Source organism: Danio rerio, chromosome 7 (assembly GCF_049306965.1).
Source record: "Danio rerio strain Tuebingen ecotype United States chromosome 7, GRCz12tu, whole genome shotgun sequence".
In the NCBI taxonomy this organism is placed as follows: domain Eukaryota; kingdom Metazoa; phylum Chordata; class Actinopteri; order Cypriniformes; family Danionidae; genus Danio; species Danio rerio.
The window spans coordinates 50198151-50217258 of record NC_133182.1 but is presented as its reverse complement, the minus strand read 5'-3'; the positions used below and the strand labels follow the sequence as shown (position 1 = coordinate 50217258).

At 35.8% G+C, this 19108-nt stretch overlaps 2 protein-coding genes across 6 annotated transcripts in view; one reads left to right on the top strand and one right to left on the bottom strand.

The window, feature by feature from the left end:
- acana (aggrecan a) overlaps positions 1 to 19108 on the bottom strand; it is a 904300-nt gene that overhangs the window by 408246 nt on the left and 476946 nt on the right. The gene's annotated exons all lie outside the window — the stretch shown is intronic.
- Positions 1 to 19108, top strand: part of sin3ab (SIN3 transcription regulator family member Ab) — a 48886-nt gene that overhangs the window by 16301 nt on the left and 13477 nt on the right. The window contains exons 5-17 of one of the 4 annotated variants that reach the window (XR_012382649.1): positions 1378 to 1669; positions 1748 to 1999; positions 4173 to 4325; positions 4426 to 4581; positions 5596 to 5682; positions 5795 to 5913; positions 7468 to 7678; positions 9479 to 9595; positions 9692 to 9955; positions 10503 to 10710; positions 10791 to 11358; positions 16038 to 16207; positions 18392 to 18565. Coding sequence is in view for 3 of the 4 variants with exons in the window: in XM_073907262.1 (XP_073763363.1) it covers positions 1378 to 1669; positions 1748 to 1999; positions 4173 to 4325; positions 4426 to 4581; positions 5596 to 5682; positions 5795 to 5913; positions 7468 to 7678; positions 9479 to 9595; positions 9692 to 9930; positions 10527 to 10710; positions 10791 to 11358; positions 16038 to 16207; positions 18392 to 18618 (2775 nt within the window). In the remaining variant the exon portion in view is untranslated. Of the gene's footprint in view, positions 1 to 1377; positions 1670 to 1747; positions 2000 to 4172; positions 4326 to 4404; positions 4582 to 5595; positions 5683 to 5794; positions 5914 to 7467; positions 7679 to 9478; positions 9596 to 9691; positions 9956 to 10502; positions 10711 to 10790; positions 11359 to 16037; positions 16208 to 18391; positions 18619 to 19108 lie in introns of all 4 variants that reach the window. The other 3 variants (XM_002662877.7, XM_009303423.4, XM_073907262.1) reach the window with 3 other exon arrangements.

The window sequence follows — 19108 nt, the reverse complement described above, 5'->3', positions numbered from 1 at the left end:
AATGGTGCAAATTACTGCATTTGTAAATCAAGAAAACGATTAACATTCACAACCTATAATCGATCTTATTTTCCCAACCGTGTATGGAGTCACGTGACCCCTCTCCATCGAGAGCGCGCGTTTGGCCTTTGCATTCACATACCCATGCACCTCTCAAAAAGGAGGAGCTGATTTGTGTTTACTTTATGATTAAAGTTGTTGCATGCCTGCCAGTTCCCGCTTTTAAATGAGCGAGTTTTAACTTCTTGTAGATTAAGGTAGCATTCAGAAAAAACAAAAACCCCGCAAAGAAACTACACACAGGGGAACTTAAAAACCTGCTGCAAGCTAGCGTTTCAGAAGTGTTATTGCAGAGCAACACAAACAGCACGCTTAAAAAAAAAAAAAATAACTAAAAAAAATAAAAACTATTTGTCTAGTCTATTTGAAAGAGAACCGATCACATCAGTTGTGTTTCTAGGGCACAGTTGCTTCACACCAGGAAATGGGAGCGTGTGTGATTATCCTGTCATTCGGTATTCACCTGCTTTCTATTGCTCGCGCGGACACTTATTTTTGTCAGTAGTGTTGCTTCTCATTCTAAGATTGCCTTTGCATTCGTATTGGAAATTTTTATTGTTGAACCCTGCATTTAAGAATTATTATCCGGGAAAATTATTTTCAGCCAGCCAAAGTGGCTAGTGGAAGTGTCTGTCTACCCTCTACTCTTAGTTTTCTACCCACATTTGGCGGGTTCGCAGGTGTTAATGTCAAGCCCTGTGTGTGTGTGTGTGTGTGTGTGTGTGTGTGTGTGTGTGTGTGTGTGTGTGTGTGTGTGTGTGTGTGTGTGTGTGTGTGTGTGTGTGTGTGTGTGTGTGTGTGTGTGTGTGTGTGTGTGTGTGTGTGTGTGTGTGTGTGTGTGTGTGAATGTATGTATACATGTATACATGTATATGTATGTATGTATGTATGTGTATATATATGCATGTTTGTATGTGTGTATACATACATACATACATACATACATACATACATATACAGTTTGAAGTCTGATGCTATGGATCTCTTTCTACACATACATAGTTTTTTTCTCTCTTCAATTGATTTGTTTTGTAGTTGATAATTGTTTATTTCTACTTTATTTTTATTTATTTTTCTTACTTTTTGTTCTTGTGTATATAATATGTTTACATGTGCTCAGAGGAAAGCATATATTGCTGATAAAAAATTCTAATGACCAGTATGTGTGCTTATATTTGTGTGTAATAAATGAGATAATTATAAAATTAATCTTTGATTAATCTCCCAGCCCTAACTCAAAATGGTATGTTTTCGGACTCTGATTTCAGTGCCTTTTGCTAATCAAATAAACCAAATGTTCTATCCTTCTGCCATCAGCATTGATACGCCAGGTGTGATCAGCAGAGTCTCCCAGCTCTTCAAGGGCCATCCAGACCTCATCATGGGCTTCAACACTTTCCTGCCTCCTGGCTACAAGATTGAGGTTCAAACCAATGATCTGGTTAACGTGACCACTCCAGGCCAGATCCACCACATTACCCCGCATGGCATCTCTGTTCAAAACATCCCCATAACACAGCCAGCGCCGCACCAGCCCCAACCAGCACCTCCCACCAGCACTGCTGCCTTGGTCATCCCCAGCCAGCCAACCCCCGCCAAGATCAGCAAGGTATAAGAGAAAAACGTGTTACCTCCTGATTTAACTTGTACATTTGCAGAGTTTCTAAAGCAGTTTTACGTTCCACAGCCAATGCAGTCTCCTGCACTCACCCCGACCAGCCAGCCGAATCCGTCCATTCCCTCATACGCCTCCCCGCGCTCGCCCTCGGTCCAGTCGCACACTCCTATCAGCAGCAGCACTGCCGGATCAACCCCGCTGCAAAATAACCAGCCCGTAGAGTTCAACCACGCTATCAACTATGTGAACAAAATCAAGAACCGCTTTCAGGGCCAGCCAGAGGTCTACAAATCCTTCTTGGAAATTCTGCACACATACCAGGTAGGAGTTGAGGAATCGCTGAGGACTGTATTAAAGTGTTGAAATTCTAGGTTCAACTCAATAGTAAAACCAACCTTTTTATATAGTACTGTTCCAAAGTTTGGAGTCATTTGAGTACTTTCAGTGCTTCCCAAGTATAATAGCGGCAGCCCTAGTATATTTAGTGATAAATATTACCGTCTTTTTACACTTTTATTTGTATCCGCCTGATATAAACCAACATCCACGAGCGATTAAGTAGTGAAATCTTTTCTCTTTTACCTGTTTCATGCTGCTGAAGGCCTGTTAAGACTCCCAGTCTCACATGCTTTGCAGACCCACAGAGACCCGCACCTTTTTGCATTCGACTGGGGTTTCTTATATCCACACTGTAAAAGCCAACAGTCAACTTTATCAAATGAAATGAGTGTAGTTAATTCATCATTGACTAAACGTTACTTCTAGTCATGTAAAAAGAGTTTTGAACTCTTGAAGGTAATGAGTTGATAAAATGCATCATTACTTCAACTTTAAGTAAGTTCACAGCACACAGTACTACAGTTTTTTTTTTAACTCAAATGGTTTGTAGCAATCGGTTTCCTCAAACGGCTTGAGTTGCCTTAACTTATTGGGTTTACAGTACTCAGTTGGTTTGAGTTGTCTTCATTTATTGCGGTTTACTGTGCTCAAAATACTTTATTAATTACTCAAGTGGATTAAGTTCACAGTACCATATAGCATTACTTTTTGAACATAAATGGTTTGTTTTTATCAGTTTCACTCAAACTGCTTGAGTTAACTTAACTTTTTGGGTTTTACAGTGGACTAAAATGTCCAGGTTTTGGTTTAGCTTTAATTTTTTTAAGCTGTCGTTAATTTTATGCGCACAGTCGCGAGAGCTAGAAAGACATTACATAATTAATTCTTTAATCTAAATGACTCTTGACTAAATACTCGGAGAGGACACAATTACATCTAAATGTAATCTAAAGGAAAAACGTTTAATGATAATGAAAATAGTGTTAAAAATCTAATTATGTTTTGTTTGTCACATATAGTTAACTATTTATGTGCTGTGCGTAAAAGCTGTTTCAATCTGGCTACTAGGTGTGTTACAATCCCTAAGTGAATTTCTAACCTGTGGGAAGCACTGACTTTTATTATTGTTTATATTGTTATTATTATTTTGGGTGAAATAATACCTTTATTCAGCTTTTTATTCAGTAATAAAAGTTAATTATTAAATATTTCTTTCCATTTTTCTAAATTCTATTTAACAATTTTAATTTTAATTTAATTTTAATTGTTTGTGTTTTAATTATTCCAAGTTTCTTTTTCAAGTGTTTCTTAAGCTCTGAATCAGAATATTATATGCTTTGTGAATGATCATTTGGCTCTAAAAGTTAATGTATGATCAGATGACTGCTAAAAATAAATTTAACCTCGCAGAAATTAACATTTTATAAGAGGAAAAAATATATTAAATCTTTAATATTTGTTTTAAGTGTTACTCCTTTCACATGGCAAAGTTTTCTAAATGATCCAAAATAGTTAATACAAGTCACGTGCGAGTAAACTCCCCTCACAATGGTCAGAGTTTCACGGTCAGAGTCCTACTTAGCTGTCATGCGTCCTTATTTTAATTTATGGCAATGAGCAATAAGACATTATAAGTTTAAAGCTGCACGATAATTTTGAATGGTGACACCCACAGACATCGTCACCAGATATAAATGAGAGGTAAAACTTTCTCATACATAACCGTTGGCTAGAATTATGCATTATAGGCTTTATATTAATTACATTGTTAATAGTTAATCGTTAACTACATCGTTAATAGTTCAGCATGCTTTCATTTTTGTATATGACATGAAATGCACATTTACCGAAATGAATGACATCCCGCCCTACTCATAATTCTCTCTTCATATAGCTGTATATATCCTATTCAAATATATCCTTCAAATCCTATTGCTTTCTCACTACAATCGATCGGCTCCAGAGTTCGTTTCAATCGAGTCAAGATCGCCTCATTCAGGCGAAACCGGGGAAACGCGTTAGGTTCCGAAACAAAAGTCTAGGTGTAAAAATGCCCTTAAAAACAAATCGTGACCTCAATCTTTTAAACACTAGTGTGTATTTGCAGCCCTTCATCTGCCTACTTACAGTAAATATTGTTTTATCTGTTGTTTAGAAGGAGCAGCGTAATGCAAAGGAGGCAGGGGGAAACTACACACCCACTCTGACCGAGCAGCAGGTTTACGCTCAGGTGGCCCAGCTCTTTAAGAACCAGGAAGACCTGCTTTCAGAGTTTGGCCAGTTTCTGCCAGATGCTAACAGTTCAGTGGTAGGTGTTCATCAGTCTGTTGAGATCTATGACTGAAAATCATAAAGTTGAACTGCTTGTCCTTAATATTTATTAGCAGCTTTTTCTTTCTTCTCCTCAGTTATTGAGTAAGACTACAGCAGAGAAGGCTGAGGCTGTGCGTATTGATCATGGAGGGACGGTAAAGAGACCCCAGCTGAACAATAAGCAGAGGTTTAACCAGAATGGCTGTCAGATCCGCAGACATTCAGGGCCTCCCACTACACCACCTGTTAAGGTGATTTCACATAAAACTTTACATGAACTGTACTTAATGGCTGATTTTTACAGTGCCAGGATATCTGCGGGTTCCTAAAAAGTCTTAAATTCGCTGAAATATTGACTTTTAGATCTTCATTTAAATGGGTCTTAGTTTTCCTATGTCCATATACTCGATGTCCATTTACCATAGGCTGTATAGAATATACGGTCACCAACAAAACATTTCCATAAAACCTTTAACAAAACTCCATGTATATATAGAGCTTATATGGGGAGAGCACTGACCTGGAAAGACTGTTGAACATTAATTGTTTTAGTTTTAAAACTTGTCAAAGAAAATTATGTATGGCTTGCTTGTTTTGACATTTATTTAAGTATTATTCAAGTAATTAGAACATTTTTTAATGTGACAAGTAAAAATCCTTACTGTTGAGCCCTCTATAAGTCTGAAACTTCATTCATACTAGTAATAAAGAAAGGTCCTAAAAAGTCTTACATTCACTGAAATATTGACTTGTAGGTCTTAAATCATTTTAAATTGGTCTTAATTTACCAATGTCTATATACTCAATGTCCATATACCATAGCTTGTATACAGTCACCAACAGTAACAATACATCTTCATAAAATGTTTAACAAAACTCTATTTACAACTCTATTTTACAATTTTGTTCCTCACAATAACCTTTGTAAGTCCTCCATTTATTTATTCACATTATGTGGAGAGGACACTGACCTGGAAAGACTGTTGAACATTTAGTTAATTATAGTTATTATAGTTTTTTAAAGCTTGTCCGTGAAAAGTATGTATGGCTTGTTTGTTTTCACACATTATTTAAATATTATTTAAGTAATTAGAATTTTTATTAATGTGGCAAGTAAAAATCTTTACTGTTTAGCCATGTACAAGTTTGAAATTTCTTTTATAATGTTCTTAAAAAGTCTTGCATTTGACTTGGTGAAATCTGCAGAAACCCTGAGTGCGTTAACCAGTATTTTCAATGTATTTTTTTTTTTAACTCCTCAACAGAAAAAGCAGAAGTTTGCAGTAAAAGACCCTTCAGTAGCTGAAGCCAGCAAACTTGGAATTGGTGCTGAATCTCTCTTTTTTGAAAAGGTAATTGATTATAATATACTCTTGGAGTGATTACGGTGGAATACAGAAATAATTGCATTAGTTTGGACAGTAAATAGTACAAGGTTTATAGTGAATTATGTTCTCTTCTCAGGTGCGGAAAGCTCTGCGCAGTTCAGAGGCTTATGACAATTTCTTACGCTGTTTGGTCATCTTCAATCAAGAAGTCATTTCACGGGCTGAACTTGTGCAGTTGGTTTTACCGTTCTTGGGGTGAGTGGAATTTAATTTAATGTCATATAGACATCTGTGTGACATCTGCAGTCTGGCTTAAGATCTTTTTATGCAGTCCTTATTTAATCATAAATTAGAAAGCAATATTATAATTGGTTATTTCTTATGTAAGGCAGTGGTTTTCAAACCTGATCTTGGCATACTACTTTTCACACTTTGTTTTTAATTTTACAACTAGATCAACTGCAGTTAATTTCTCACTATGCTTGCAAACAGACGAAGGCGAAATCAGGTTCCCAACCAACAGGACATTTCTGCCATTTCAATCACTAACTCCAGACCAACTCGCTGCAAATTCAAGGCACTTTAAGATGTCCATTTCTTCCAGAATTCTCAGCTTAGTCATTGTTTCCCACTTACACCAAAGACTTTGGTGATAGTTTTGTTAGGGTGTTTGCATATCTGTACTGCACTTTAATAATGCGTCTAAGATAGGAATACTCCACGTCTTAATTTGATTTCTGTTTAGTTTGAGCTTGACTTTAGTTGGATTTAAGGTATTCAGAAATCGCCGTTTACATTGTAGACTCTTAAACAGAATATTGTCTTAATCATATCAAAATCTGAGTATTGGTGTCCATGTAAACATACTATCACTTGTTTAACGCATTTGATTTAAATAACCAGCTCATAAGAAGACCACACCAACAAGGAGCATGTACAAATCAACTTGTTCCCTATATAGTGTTTACTGCTCTCTACACATTGTACACAGAAAATCATCTAAAATCCAAGTTTAATTGACTTTTAAAGAACATTTTCAGACGAAACCTATTATGCTAAAGGTTATTTAACCCCAATCATCACATTTGCATACAAGTCATATCTCACACAGTTTTATATCCATTGAATCGAACACACTTCATTTGAGCTTAAATCATGGCAGAATAACCTTTGATGTTCTCTGTGGAGAGTACGTATGGACAAAAAGAACAAACCTTTGAATTGGAAATAGAAACCTATAAAATGTGGTTTGCCAGGACCTGGTTTGAGAACCGATGTAAAGGATAATGTACATCCTGCTGGTTGTTCTTACAGAATAAATCCGACAGGCTTATCAGCACCCTGATGCAAGTTGGAGGGCTGTTGTATAAGACTGAAGGTCTTTATTTTCCCAAAACATCTGCCAGGAAGTACATTATTTCCTTTAAAACAACCTTGATCTCAGCTGTATTAAGTAAATGAAAAGCTTGCTGAGGGATGCAGCCTACACTAGATTACTTGTTGTTGTTTTTATTATTTAATCACAAGACTGCAGCAGACAGTCAAGAGCAAGCATATATGTAGATGAGCATATGCGTACATATGTAGATGAGATTATGTATATATGCACTAGCAGTCAAGTAATAGTATCTGAATGAGCCAGTGTTATTAGTTAAATCAGTTGTTATCAGGGAATTGTATATTTTAGAATGTTCTCATTGACCAATCAGAATCACGTGTTTCAAAGCACTGTGTAATAATACATATTAATAACGCAGCAAATGTTTGCTCTTCCCTTTTTTTCTGATATATTTCTTTTCTTGTTATCAGGAAGTTCCCAGAGCTTTTCACATGGTTCAAGAACTTTCTTGGCTACAGAGAGTGTGCTCATATTGAGAGCTTTCCCAAAGAGCGAGCCACCGAAGGCATCGCAATGGAAATTGATTATGCATCTTGCAAACGATTGGGCTCCAGTTACAGAGCCCTTCCCAAGAGCTTCCAGCAGCCTCGATGTACAGGCAGGACTCCTCTGTGCAAAGAGGTGAGAACACCCGCAGAGAGCTGTTCTGTCGCTGCTTTAACTCATTTTTTTAACACACTGATCTATATGGAAATTTTACAGCAGGTATTGGATCTTTTTAGAGATGAAAAATATATCTTTCTTGACATTTTAATTTTAGAGGTCAGCCAATTTAAAACAGCCAATTCAAGTTCAAACTGACTCACATCGCCACTTTGCACTTTTTGCCATTCCATTGCCTGTGTCTGTTGTTTATTCATCGTGAAATCACATTCTACATTAATAGCTGCTTAGCACTTGCGATATGTTATATGCTACGCACACATTAGCGAATTATCAGGTGCACCAATATCCAGATGTCTCTTAATTATTATCATTGGCATAAAGGCAGCTTGTGACGTTTGCTAGGATTTTATTTCAAAGCATGGATTCTTGATTTAAAATAAAGAAATAAAACTGTGGCAAAACATATACTATCAAATTAGGGAATGCAGAATTCTGCTATGCAGAAATAAACTCATTTCTGTGCATGTAAAAAAGACTTATGATTAATTTGCCACAACTGGTAAATGACCAGAAATAGCCATTGAGAGTAAATATCGAACTGCCTGCATTACAAATCAGTATGTTCATGACAATATATTAAAATCAAAATAATATGATAAGAAAATACCAGTTTGCAAAATCAACAGAGATGTTGAGCTGTGAGTGAATGAGAGTGCAAATCTCTGCACGTTTGTTACAATTCTCGTTTATTCTCAACACGTTCGCTTGAGTGCGCACGGCAAATGTGACATCATCGCTGTGTTTGCAGAGGTTCGCTTTGAGTGCGTGCAACATGATTTCGGCTGGCAGAGTGCGAAACATTTTTTGAGACTTGAGCGAACAGTTTGCACGATGCCACATTTTATTTGAGTGAAGAATCAATTTGAATAGATTTTGACTGAAACAGCTACGCCTGTTTAGACACCTTTATGATCCATCCCTGCATGATCATAAGGAGAATCAGGTGACCAATAATTCTTGGTTAGAAATTGCAAGTCGTGGGAAAGGAGGAACATTTCTGTAAAAGTTTGGAAAAACCTGAGGGATAAGTTTGTTAAAACCAAAAGAGGTCATGGCAAAAGTGGAGACCCAGATTGTTATAATACACAATTACAGAAATGTTTTATTTCACCATTCATTTTGAATTTAAAGCAATTTAAAAACAAAGCTATAATTGAGGAGCAAATTATTTCTTTGATAACTGAAAAAAAATATTAGAACCTATTGGTTTACAGTATACCGATGCCCTGTTTTTCTTGGTTTTATTGGTCAGGAATGTTAGACCATTATTGCCTTTTTAGCATATAAGTAGAGGACATAAACTAAATTTTAACTTCACCCTACCTTTCTGTTCATTTTAATATAGGCAAGGGAATTGTTTATATAGCACATTTCATAAACAATGGTAATTCAAAGTGCTTTACATAAACTGGAGTGGAAAAAACGATAAAATACAAGTATAAGAAATAAAAACAACAAAGACTAAAATTATAAAAACCAGGTTAAACAGGTTTTAAAGGAATAAAAAAAGAAAAGAAAGACCGAATGGTGCAATCTGTCGAACATTGCACTGTGCTCATTTATTAAAGGCATCAGAGCACATCTGATCATTTCTCGAACCTGATTCTAGCAGTGGAGGGGTGTAGAATAGTACAATAGCAGTTAGTTATTTACTCACTATTTAGTGAGTTATTTAGAAATAGTACAATAGAAGTGAGTTATTTAGTCATGAATAATTTCGCACTGAAAGTCTAATGTTGTGACCATTATTTTCAGGTATTGAATGATACGTGGGTGTCATTTCCATCCTGGTCTGAGGACTCAACCTTTGTCAGTTCTAAAAAGACCCAGTATGAAGAACATATATATAGATGTGAAGACGAGCGTTTTGAGGTAAGCCATCAAAAAAAAAAGCTTCACCATCACAGAAGTCAGTGTGATTAGTTTATTCAGTTTAGTGTTTAATTTCATATGTCTGGTGTTGTGTAGCTTGATGTGGTGCTGGAGACAAACCTCGCCACTATCCGTGTTCTGGAGGCTGTTCAAAAGAGAATCTCACGCATGTCTGCCGAGGAACAAGCCAAATTCCGGCTGGACAACACCATCGGAGGCTCCTCAGAGGTCATCCACCGTAAAGCCATCCAGAGGATATATGGTGACAAAGCACCAGACATAATAGATGGACTCAAGACCAACCCCGCTGTCTCTGTACCTATTGTGCTCAAAAGGTCAGCATAAATGTCATTGTCTGAAGTGAATTCATACAAGTTTTGAAAAGACCTTTTTTTATTCTTTGAACACGCACCATTGCAGTTCTACAATATATGATGGTTAGGTTTCAGCCGGTATCATTTTTTATTTTTATTTTTTGCAAATAATCACTGAAGCTTTTATCACTATATACAGTATCATCACGATATTGACCTAAGCTGCAAAAAAAAAAAAAAAAAAAATATATATATATATATATATATATATATATATATATATATATATATATATATATATATATATATATATATATATATATATATCAACTAAAGTCAGAATTTTGTTCTTTTAAATATATAAAAACATCTGTAGAAAATTAATATAACCATTACTTACAAGTCAGAACTTAATCAAATGCATTTTTACACCCTGTTGAACACGTTTTTTTTAAATTGAGGTTTTCCTACTGTTCGCTATGTTATTACTATGCTTTCACACAATTTTGTGTTTTCTAAATGTCTAATGGTTTTGTCAGATAAGCGGGAAGCCGTCTTATTCAGTTCCTTTTGTTTCAGCTTTCTCCTCATAGAATTCATGTTGTTTGTTTTCACAGGCTGAAAATTAAAGAGGAGGAGTGGCGAGAGGCTCAGCGGGGCTTCAATAAGATCTGGAGGGAACAGAATGAAAAGTACTACCTGAAGTCTTTAGATCACCAAGGCATTAACTTCAAGCAAAACGACACAAAAGTGTTTCGCTCCAAGACACTGCTCAATGAAATCGAGACACTTTACGATGAGGTATGAAACCACAAATTAAGCCATATTAATACTTCTTATATACTTTTAGGTGTCTTATAGTGGCCTTTTCTTTCATGTAGCGACAAGAACAGGCTTCAGAAGACAATGCTGCTGTTCCTTCGGGCCCTCACATGACCCTCATGTATGAAGACAGTCAGATATTGGAAGACGCAGCCGCTCTCATCATACACCATGTCAAGAGGCAATCCGGCATCCACAAAGACGACAAGTACAAAATCAAGCAGATCATCTACCATTTCATCCCTGACATGCTGTTCGCCCGGCGTGGTGAGCTTTCAGACGTAGAAGAAGAGGATGAGGAGGAGACTGAACCGGATGAAGACGGGACTAAAAAGCACAACGGGACGACGTCCTCAAAGTCTAAGCTCCTCTTCAGCCATACAGCGGCTAGCCAGCAGAAGCTGAGTAGCTGCGACGATGCCTACAACCTCTTCTTCGTCAACAATAACTGGTACATCTTCCTGCGGCTGCATTACATCCTGTGCTCGAGACTCTTGCGGATCTACGGACAGGCGGAAAAACAGATCGAGGAAGACACCAGAGAGAGAGAGTGGGAGAGGAACGTGCTGGGACTGAAAAGGGAGAAGAACGACAGCCCGGCCATCCAGCTGCGTTTGAAAGAACCCAGTAAGTAATACAAAATGGAGTGGTTTGTTTGTAGAGCTGCACATAGGGGTGTGCAATATGACCATTTAGGGCTGCCCGATAAAATCGGTATTGATATTTGTTGACCGAATACCATTGTCAATATCGTTTAAAAAAGGATTTGGTATGTAATTTAGGTATTAAGCGCTGTAGTTTTTTTAAAATGTGGATGCTGAGTGTGCGCCTTGGAAGTAATGCCAATAAGCTTAGGCTGTAACTTTGTCATTTCCAACGCGCATATGGGAGCGATGCCCACATGTTGCACGTGACGCGTGTGCATTTTCCTGCTGCACCTAGTTGAAAACATCTAAACTTTTTTCCGAATGCCACAAGCACACCGCTATTAATGTAAGTAGAACAAACTAATCTGCTTTACACTTTGTATTGAATATACACATTTCAGTAATAACGGCAGACTAATTTCCTCAGACAAACACAGCGCATCCTAACACTGCAGCGCTTTTTACTTTTCTCCGTGAACTTGCATCAGAGCTGCAGCAATGGTTTGTTCATTTGTCATCCTCTGATACAAAACGGTTGATCGTCACCTAGTTATGAAAGACGGCAGAGTTGCGTGAGCACAAAGTCCATTTTAAATAGTCAAGGAATCCACGCTTGTCGTTTCTGGTCAGAATAATAACACATGCGAAAATTCGTGCTGTATAGCAGCAGTGAGGAGATTGTGAATAAAATAGGATGTTGCGAGAGTGGCTTTTTGGTTTCTTTTTTTGTGCATCCCAGCCACTAGCTCCCCATCTGAAATATTTTTTAGCATAGGGCGCTAGTTTTTTTACTTTATCAAAATTTATTTTGTTTACAGAGGTAATATTTACTGTATCATTATTGTTCGCATCTTAAAGTTTGCTTTGATTGTTCATTATTTTCACTTTAACATTTTATTCATCAAGTTTAAGAGTCTCTTTAAACCTGTTTATTTTATTATAAGAGATAAGATATTTTGTTTAAATATTTTAGTTTTTGACTATTTAAACAATTTGCCCTAGTAATGTGGGTAAATTAAATAATGGTTAAATAAACAAAAAAAATCCTAATATTCCTAAATGTATTGTTAAAAATATTCAATAATTATTGATAACGAATTATATGAAACATGATATTATGATTTTTATTTAATTTATTTTTTGCAATATCGCCCAGCCCTGACCATTTTTGATTGTGCGAGTTCAAAATGTCTCCACAATATACTTTTGAAGGAAGAGAGTAGTTCAAGGTTAAATTTATTGTCTCCCTAAGGAGTAATGTGTTGCTGTACATCCACAAGACAACATAAAACAGACACTAAAAATCACAATCCTTTAATGCATTACACTACAAAATACACATACTAATATACAGTTTCATTAAAACAGCAATTTAAAAATTCAATGTGCACCCTTTGCTCTGTTATGCCAACCAATGTAGTTGTCTTATTGTTTTAATCATCCTACAATAATTGCTTAAATACATTTATTTAAAAAAAGGGTCAAAATAATGTTTATTTCTATTATGCTCGCATAATGGAACCCTATACATCCTGCCAGAATTCATCAGCCCGCACTCCAAGAACAACACATGCAAAGAATCAGATAAAACCATAGTGTCTTGCTCAATATAGCTATCATAAAACAAGACATAGTCACATCAACAATTAACTCTGTGGTAGAGTCAAGGCATTAACTCATATTGTTAAGTACATTATTATCAAGTTCTGCCAGTGTTGTATGGAAATCTGACTCCCCTCACTGAAAAACTTGTTTTGATAAAGCTACAATTAAATCATTTAGCAAAATGACTATTAATTTGGTTTATTTGTGAACTTTTATACCCGCATTGTTTAAAAAATTATTTAAAAATGTGCACCATTTAGGAGACTTGTGTACTTTAATGTTGTTGTATAAGAAATTTGCTTAGAAATGTATTTATTTTTTTTATTTCTTAACTAACTGGCTTACAGACATTTTTAAAACAAATGTTCCATTTTGGTAGCCTACATCATTACAATGAAATTCTGTTATTTATATATATTTTTGTCAGCTTGTTGCCTTTTATTCAGGATTGGTTTTGTGTTTATATTTTGTTTATATTATAGTCTTATGCAAATTTTTATACAGCAACATTAAAGTACACACATCTCTTAAATGATTTAAATTTACCCCCTATAAGTACAGGGTTAAATGGTCACAAATAAACTAGATTAATGCTCATGTCATATCTTCCTCCATAGAGTCATTTTGCTAAATGCTTTGATTGTGGCTTCATCAGAACAGGTTTTTCAGTGAGGGGAGTCAGATTTGTCTCTGGAGTCAGATTTCAATGCAACAGGTTTAACATTAACAGCAAATGTGGCTACTTTTTTTTTTTTTCAAAGCGTGCACACTTAAGGAGAGCACAATGAACACACCACTACAAAGCCTGTAAAACAGCGCATAATTACAAGACTAGATACTCTTAAAGGTCTGATAGTGCCAAAACTGTCAAAACCACACAAGTTTTACACATACACACATTAGTTATTGTGCCTAATGTGAAACTGAAAGGAACTTAAACTTAAAAGGCCAGCAGACTAATAGACTGGTCATGGTGTCATTAAGGGATAATTTACCCCAAAATGTATATTTTGTCAACATTTTCTCACTCTGATGTGGTTAATTTGTTTTATTTATTTCTTGTGCTGAACATACAAACAAAAAGAGAAACTGAAGAGTGGTGGACCAAACAGTTGCTAGCTGTTGATTGCAAGAAAAACTACTCTGGAATTCAGTGGTGGGGCAGCGACTATAGCTTAACTTGGAATAAACAATTTAGGTTTAAAGCAACTTGAGGGTTAGTAGATTATGACAGATTTAAAATTATTGTATTTTAACAATTGATTTGATAGTAATAGAACAACAAAACCTTCTTTTTTTTTTTTTGCATTTGATCATTCAATTTCTCATATAAGCATTGATTTCAATAGTTTATTAATTATTTACTACTCTTAAATACAAATGGTTTGTAAATAATGTGATACTTAATTTAGTAATGAAAAATAAATCATTAACAAAGTATGAAAATGCAATTATTAAACACATTTTAAATATGTTTGTAAGTCAAGAATAGAGCATTTGTAGCTGCAGTTATAAACTGCTTACTAATGCTCATTAATGTAGAGTTAATGCTTAACAGATCATGAATTCACTATTTTCTAATGCTTAATAAATGATTTATTGTGTGTAGTTATTGTAAAGTGTTATCAAATTTTTTATTATTTTCTTTATTTTTTTGTTTTTCTCTGCCCACTTTAGGTTTGTACCTTTTTAACTTTGTAAGGTTTTGTTTGAATTAGTTTGGCTGAACCGTTCAATGTGCCGAAAAAATAAAATCAACATCAAAGAAATGTGATAAAATTGTGAATCATGATATTTGTAGAAAAAAATCTTGATATAATATATTTTTTGCCACATTGCCCACCCTTAGCTGCTCAAAACATATAAAAATTGTTGTTATCACAATAATAGTATATGCCAGACAGGGCCAGGGCCAGACCAGGGCCAGACAGAATCTGTGGACATTTTTTGCTATTTCTGCTGAGAATTTTGTAAGTCATCTGCCCTTTTTATATGGAATGATTTTAAAAGTATCATAACTAAAAACTTAATAAATAAAATAAAACAAAATTTTACCTTTTTAACTTTTATTACATTTTTACAATGCAAATCCAATAAGTTCTACTTAATTGGTAAACAAAGCAAGTCTCTCATAGAACATCTATTAAAGACAAATTATTACTTTACAAACTGTATTGTAAATCAATCATATGAATATTTTAATATTATTATATCACATTAATATTACTTGGATTAATTTAAAAATTAAAAAAATATAAATTTACACACATTTAAAGAAGTAAATACAAAGACCTAATGATGAGCTACAAATCTGCAGAAATCTGAATTTGGGCCTATCTATAACTCAGAGAATTGCAATAAATGAAGTTATTTAATTTTGTGTGCAACGTGTTTGTGTGTTGCATGGTTGTTTATTTTTACTTTACTATGTTTATCCCCACCTCTGGAAGGTGAACATAGAGCTGAAAATAAATACTAATGCTGGGAGACAATGACAACAACCAATACGAATCAGAATTTCCACTGAGGTTTTCAGTCATTTGTGGAGTTCTAATGCCTTAATGTTTGCAATTTGAGATTTTTGTTTAATAAGCTCAGAAAAACATCTATTATCTGGTTATTTCTGGTGTGATGATTACACACACCTACAATACAAATTTACACACATATGTAGATAATGTTGTAAGGAATATGGTTATCGCAACACTTAAAAATAATATCACATATCCCAAATTTTCCCTTTCTTGTGGAGCCCTATTTTTTGTGACCTAATTTACACCCCCTTTTGCTCTGTTTTCATGCTGGTAGTAATTTGCGCACAAGGTTGAGAGCTTGAGACCTGCTAAATTTGTTATAGCTGCTAGATGTTTTATCACCAGTCGCTCTCAAGGGTTTTTAACACATGTTGCAGCTAATGATATTATTCTCAGATTTCCATGCAACCCTCAGGGCTGTGTCACCATGGAAACTACTTGAGCGATTCGCAGATTGGCTGCAATTTTGTTATTTTTGTTCTATTGTTGCTGGAAAACAATATCCTGTTTGTTTTTGCAGTGGACATCGAAGTTGAGGACTACTACTCTGCCTTCTTAGAGATGGTGCGAAATCTTTTGGATGGCAACATGGAGACTTCTCAATACGAGGACCAGCTTAGGGAGATGTTTACCATCCATGCCTACATTGCCTTCACCATGGACAAACTCATCCAGAGTATAGTGAGACAGGTAAAGGGATTTCCTTATTTTGTTTTTGTTGTTGGTCTGCGCATTTATCATAAGTACCTGACTGCAGTATGATGTCCAACTTTAAGTTATTGTTAGATTATAGTTGACCAAGAGCCAATGCAGTGAAAGTTCATCAAAAGCAATTAGGCCTAAAGCAATTAGGTACAAAAATTGTCCAGTTTGTTACTTGAATATAGATGCTGTGTTATTTTACAGTTAATTATTTAATTTCTGTCCCTGAGTACTGTTTGACCAGAAAACAGTGACTCTGTTTATTTCACTTTTGTCTTTGCTCTATTCTATTTTTTTATATTTGTCATTTGTTTTTAGAGATGTAACGATTCACCTGTCTTACAATACTAATCTCACGATTCAGTCACAATTTTTTACATAATTATTTGAAACAAATATAAGCCGAAGAGCCCTTAAATGTTTTTCTTAAATGCTACACATATACATATATATATATATATAGTACAGCAGTGCTTCTCACACACAGACTTTACTTGGGCGGGCCACCCAGGTATATTAACGGCCGCCCAAGTATATTTCGTGGTGAACCATGAATAATACTATTATTATCATCCTCTTACACTGTTTTTTGTGTCCTTCCAAGAAAGACAAACATTCACGATTGATTAACCAGTGGAAAATCTTCAGACCCACAGAGATGCGCCTTTTTCACCAAAATACGTCCGACCGTAGTTTCTGAATCTCCTAAAATGTCTGGAATTCAGGTTTTACTTTCACTTTTTGTAAGGTTGTCATTATTTATATGCTTTTTTGCATTACCTGCGTGCGCACAGTCGTGAGAGAAACATTAAATGATTAATCATTTAATGAACGACTCAAATAAGCTTTACTACATACTTCGAGAGAACAAAATATACTGGCTGTAGGACAGTACATTAGTAGGACAGAGAGAGGAGTTGAACATGATTGAGAGTGAATAATTAATATTACCTGTATAATTAATTAATATATGTATCAGTGTGACGCACTTAAGAAGAGATAATCTTGAACATTTTTAAATATTCAATAATAATAATCAAATTATTAAAATATGCATAAACTCATTTGAAAAAGAAGAGAATAAAAATAATCTAATACCTGCTTTTGTAACAGCAACTTATTCAGTCTGAAAAACATCTTCACACTTTCACTATGATAACACTGATGCACTGTGTGATGTCTGTAGCTCTCATCGGAGCAAGCAGAGCTGCAAATCATTCAGTTTGTGTGGTTTGGCTTATTAATAGTTTTTTTTTTTTTTTTTTTTTTGCATATAGATGTCTGTGACAGTAGTTTTTTACTGTGCTGACGATTTATGTGCATCATATTCGTTGTTCTTTTAGTGTGAAACCTGGTTTATTCTTCTGTGTCGAGTGGTCAGCATGACCCACGGTGCATACCCTGCACGTTGCTGTGCATTTATACTTCTGCGTGCTGTTTGTTTTGCTCTGCAATAGCATTTCTGAAACATTAACTTGCAGTAAGGTTTTTGTTCCCGTGTCGGGTGTTTTGTTTTTTCTGAATCTTACCCTAATGTACATGTAGCTAAAACTCACTCATTCAGAGGCAGGATCTAGCGTCTGTGCAACAACTTTAATCGTTAGGTAAACACAAAACAAAACTTTCCACCTGGAGCTTCTTCATGGGACGCATCATTTGTAAACACTCGCTCCAACGGGTTTGCATGGCGGGTTGCCACACTCGTCAGCACTATCAAGCCGACCTATCCCTGAGTTTACGCTACAAGACAATGTGACCTGTAGTTAGATTTTTTTAAAGATGTGTGCATCTGCGTCAGCCACGGAGATGGGTATGCGACCACATAAAAAGCTGAGCCGCAGCATACACGTGTGCTTGAAGCAGAAGTATAAATCAGCCTTTTTTTTAGGTTTGCAGTATTTGCACACAGTTTGTGTTTTGTCTGGCGCACTATACCACTGTCATTTTACTCTCATCACTGATGTGCAAGTAAAGCAAGTTTGAAACTATAAACACAGCGGCCTCTTCCGTTCAATAAATTTATTTGTGCTTTGAATTGTCAAATATTTGAATCGATTGCGATTAACGATTACATCCCTATTTGTTATTATTACATTGTGTTTTATGCATAAATTACTTGTGTACAAAATCTTTTTTTGTCTCATGTTCTCATTTTATTTCTCTTTTCCACAGCTGCAGCATATAGTAAGTGATGATATCTGTGTACAAGTGACAGATTTGTACCTCAGCGAGTGTGCCAACAAAGCCACCGGTGGGTCCCTGTCCACCCAATCTTCCAGAAGCAACGCTGAGACATCTTACCAGCGCAAATCTGAGCAGCTGATGTCAGACGAGAACTGTTTTAAGGTAGGACTTTACCTTGCTTTACCTCTTTTAGCTTGCAATGTGTCTTTTAAAGGGCCATGAAACCCCCTTGTTTCAGCAGGGTGTTTTCACACCTCTACTTTGGAAAAAGTCAGAAAAGTGGGCGTGTCCAGCTTTGTTTAGGGGGGAGTGTCGGAGAAAGAAAAGAGGCATGGTGTGGGAGTGTCTATTTGGGCGCGCTGACTCTCCGAGTCAAAACACAAACCCCACACAGGGGACAAAGTGACTGTGTTTACATGGACATCTGTAATCAAATTATTTGCCAAATTATTAAATGGTGGACTTTAACTGCAGTTTGGCTCTTTAATTCAGGGAATTCATTCATGTCCCTCACGTCAAACGAGATATTTGATTTGAGGATCTGCTCCAAGCATGTATTTTTCATGCAATGTTTGATACCGCACGGCGAATGAGAGAAAAAAAACCTCCGCATTTCCCGGAAACTTAGATGCACACGGCAGGTAGCGTCAGAAAGCCGCGTGTGTTATTCCGGTCACAAAATGCGGTGAAAATTATACACAAGGT